The sequence below is a fragment of the Notothenia coriiceps genome, unplaced genomic scaffold (genome assembly GCF_000735185.1).
Source record: "Notothenia coriiceps isolate Sejong01 unplaced genomic scaffold, NC01 NC01_scaffold00027461, whole genome shotgun sequence".
Taxonomy (NCBI): domain Eukaryota; kingdom Metazoa; phylum Chordata; class Actinopteri; order Perciformes; family Nototheniidae; genus Notothenia; species Notothenia coriiceps.
In genome coordinates this window covers 8,833-12,841 of record NW_011360162.1, presented here as the reverse complement: position 1 = coordinate 12,841, position 4,009 = coordinate 8,833, and the positions used below count along the sequence as shown (strand labels likewise).

Sequence of the window (4,009 nt, the reverse complement as noted above, 5' to 3'; positions counted from 1 at the left end):
CACACACACACACACACACACACACACACACACACACACACACACACACTGTTACAGAGACATGTTGTGCGCAGTGATGACACACACAGAGTCTCTTTAGGATTTATTATAGGATTTATTTTGTGAAATAGGAGAGTTTGTAGAGCAGAGAGTGGGAGAGGATCCCACACACTGTATAAATAGAGACACACACACACGCAACCTGACAACCTGTGTGTTGCAGCGTTGGAGAGCATCATGAGTCAGAGGAGGAGAGAAACTTGTTTTATGTCCAAAATTGTTTTGGTGCTGTTTAGGTCAAATCAACCCGGTTACAGAAATAAAAGTCCCTCACACATATTCTCAATTCCCAACAGTGAAGGTAACATGTATGATTAATGTTTGCAAATATTCTCTGCTGAATCACGTTTGAATAGGCCCTATTCTGCTTTTTGGGGTTTCCCTCTAAAGTAAAAATGTTTACTATATGCCAAGGTGCAATGGAAACAGATAAGTTGCAGACCTCCGAGAGTGAGTGAGGCAGGGTCCTGCAGGATCAGAGCGTATATTTATCTTCTCAGGGGTCCGACGTGTAATCCAAATACCCCAGGCCCCAACCTTCTGTACACACACAGAGAGGCCCCGGCTCTTTGTTACATGGAAACTTTAAACCCCATGAACAATAACGGTATATCAATGGTGGAGGATATTTAAACCATAAAGCTCATCCTGCAGAACAGAGGGGCCGTTCACTCTTTGGAAACTGATCTGAGGGGTCTATAGAGCCCTTTAAACTTAAAAACAAAAGGTTTATCATCTATACTGCTGATGCTCAGGTGTATATCAGTATGTAGTGTCTCTACTTTAAAGAGTCCTCTCCTGCTGATGTTCAGGTGTATATCAGTATGTAGTGTCTCTACTTTAAAGAGTCCTCTCCTGCTGATGTTCAGGTGTATATCAGTATGTAGTGTCTCTACTTTAAAGAGTCCTCTCCTGCTGATGTTCAGGTGTATATCAGTATGTAGTGTCTCTACTTTAAAGAGTCCTCTCCTGCTGATGTTCAGGTGTATATCAGTATGTAGTGTCCCTAATTTAAAAGAGTCCTCTCCTACATAAATATACTGTATATAAGGCCATACCCCAAGACTGTATAGATATGGTCGAACATGTAACCAGTCAGATGCATTGTGGGATTTCAGACACAAAGCATTCCTCCCCCCCCAACACTGAATAAAGGAGTCTTTGTTGTAGTATTTCTGTGAAGGTGAGTTATTACTGTAACTGGTCCTCTCTATTTGTCCTGTAATCTAAATGGAAATGCAGCACAGCCCCCCCCCACAGACTAATAAATGTAATGTCTGTTAAAGAGTGTGTGTGTGGGGGTGTTCACGTACCCTGAAGTGCCCCATGTTTCCGTCGTCGAGCTCCAGGATGTAACCCTCCACGGCGATGGTGGAGAGCGGCGGTTGTTTCCATGACAACGTGGCACTGTTGTTCTGCGTGCAGCACTCCTCCAGCTGCAGCATGGGGGCCGCCGGGACTGATGGGAAATAATAAAACATCATATTACTGCACCGGGAGGAATAAAAATCATATAAAAAGGACCATTTTGAGATGGCCTACCAGAGGTTGCATCTTGTAAGCCATGCATCACCTTCAGAGAGAATTTAATGGTGTGTTTTACTGCAAATGTTAAAAAAATGTACTAGTTAACTACTTTATTTGTGCACTGATATATAAATAGTCTGGCTTTTAAAGTTAATATATTATTTTAAAACAATTTTCCATTTTAATTATCAAATGTTATGCTTTTGTTATTTAAATTTTAATTATGTCATTGCAATTTTTTACATTTTATTTTGTTGGTTTGACAAAGCATATTTTAAGGGTTTAAATTAAATTAAATATTTAATCATGTTAGATAATAAAAAAAATGTATAATAATAATTTAAAAAATGAATACATTTAAAATTCAATAGAAAAGAACAGAAACAAATGTTTGAAAAATAATAATAATAATAAATCAAATCAGAAATTGAAAAATTATAAAAAAATGTGAAAAGAAAAAAATAAATAATAAAAAACACATGTAAAAGACACAGCTGCAAAAAACAGTTGTCATCACAGGTAATATAACACCCCCACTCAGACAGACATACACCCCCCCCCCACAACCGAATGTATTTACCTGTTTCTGTCTGAACCCCCCTCCTCTCACCTTTCATCTGCACAAAGTCCAGCTGGTGGATGGTCTGCAGGAGGGGGCTGCTGTCCAGAGTCAGGTCGAAGTCGCTGTTCATGCGGGGGGTGAGGGTTCCCTTCCCCCACTGCCCCTCCGTCATGTGCACCCTCCGGATCAGAGCGTCCGAGATCTGAACAGAACAACAAATCAATTCATTCACATCAATACAAACACCCTGTAGAATAGAATAGAATATAAATGGAGGGATGAAACCCTCTTCTTACATTTTGAACCCAAATACCTGTACTTTCTACTTCTTACATGTTGAACACAAATACCTGTACTTTCTACTTCTTACATGTTGAACACAAATACCTGTACTTTCTACTTCTTACTGAACACAAATACCTGTACTTTCTACTTCTTACATGTTGAACACAAATACCTGTACTTTCTACTTCTCATATTTCCCAAACAGGCTGGTTCCTTTAGTTTGAATGTGTGTTTGGTGGCGTGATCATTATTATTTAGAGTCATTGCGTGCCTATTGATTTGAACACGATCCGTGTATCCATCATTTCCTGGTCTTCTCTAAAGAAGAGGGACCAATGAAAACGTTGTCATGTTGCCGTTGTTCAGCATGGAAACATTCATTAGCTAACAATGACATTATTGTTCTATTAATATAAAGGGAGGTCAGGTACTCTTTAAAACAGCTGCTAGTTATGGGTACTTTTTACTTAAGTATATTTCAAAGCCCATACTTCTTTACTTTTAATTGAGTAAAGCAGTTTAGTCAGTACTTCTACTTTCACCAGAGTATTTTTAAACACGAGTATCTGTACTTCTACTTGAGTAAAGGATTTGTGTACGTTTGCCATCTCTGCACATGCAGGGCACACAGCACACACAGTGAAATGTGTTCTCTGCTTTTTACCCATCCTAGTATTAGGAGCAGTGGGAGTGGGGGTTGTCCGGTGCCTTGCTCAAGGGCACCTCTCCGGTGTAACCCTGGCAGTTTGTGTGTGTTACCTGCAGGAATCCACTGGGGTCGTTCTCCTTGATGACCTCCAGGCAGTACTCCATCAGGCCGGTGGTCTGACGCAGCTTCACCGTGCAGTGGGAGATCTGATCCCGTACCACCTGCAGGAAACACACAAATAACCACGGATGGTGTTAGGAAAGGATTAGGAAAATACACGAGGGAATCACGTTCTGCTTGTAGAAAACAACAACAAGCACACAGAAGATAATCACATGGTAATCACTCTTTCCTTTAATCACTCCGGTGTGCAACATGGGTCAAATGCACAAAGGAGAGGATACATAGGGCAGAAGATGAGTGGGAAAACTGGAGATGCCTTCATTAAATAAATGATTTTCCATGCTTGGACTTTTCATGGTTGGGAGTTTGCAAATTTGGATTTTCCCTTTTTTTTAATGTATTGTTTGTAATTATGATTTAATATAGTATGTATGTAAATGTTGGTTAGACAACAAATCTAAATCATGATCTGAATGTCTTATTTATCCCAGGGTAAATGGGGTTTCCATGACAGCTTTAAAATAAAATTAAAAAATTAAAAGTGCGATAATAACTTTATGAATAATAATAAATACAAAAAGGAATGAAAAAAATGCAATTATTACTTTAATAATAATAATAAAAATATATAATAATAATAATATAAATTAAAACAACAAATAAAATAAAAAAATAAAAAGTGCGATATTAACTTTATGAATAATAATAAATACAACAAATAATAATAAGTATAACAAGAAATGAAAAAAATGCAATTATTACTTTAATAATAATAATAATAATCATAATACAAATTAAAATAA

General features: G+C 37.9%; 1 protein-coding gene across 1 annotated transcript in view; it reads right to left on the bottom strand.

The window, feature by feature from the left end:
* Positions 1 to 3,316, bottom strand: part of LOC104957603 (E3 ubiquitin-protein ligase TRIM9-like) — a gene marked incomplete at both ends in the record, with an annotated part of 3,626 nt that extends 310 nt beyond the window's left edge. Inside the window, 3 exons of the mRNA XM_010785246.1 lie at positions 1,374 to 1,519; positions 2,198 to 2,351; positions 3,194 to 3,316. Of these exons, the coding sequence (XP_010783548.1) occupies positions 1,374 to 1,519; positions 2,198 to 2,351; positions 3,194 to 3,316 (423 nt within the window). The remainder of the gene's footprint in view (positions 1 to 1,373; positions 1,520 to 2,197; positions 2,352 to 3,193) is intronic.
* Positions 3,317 to 4,009: the final 693 nt, after the last annotated feature.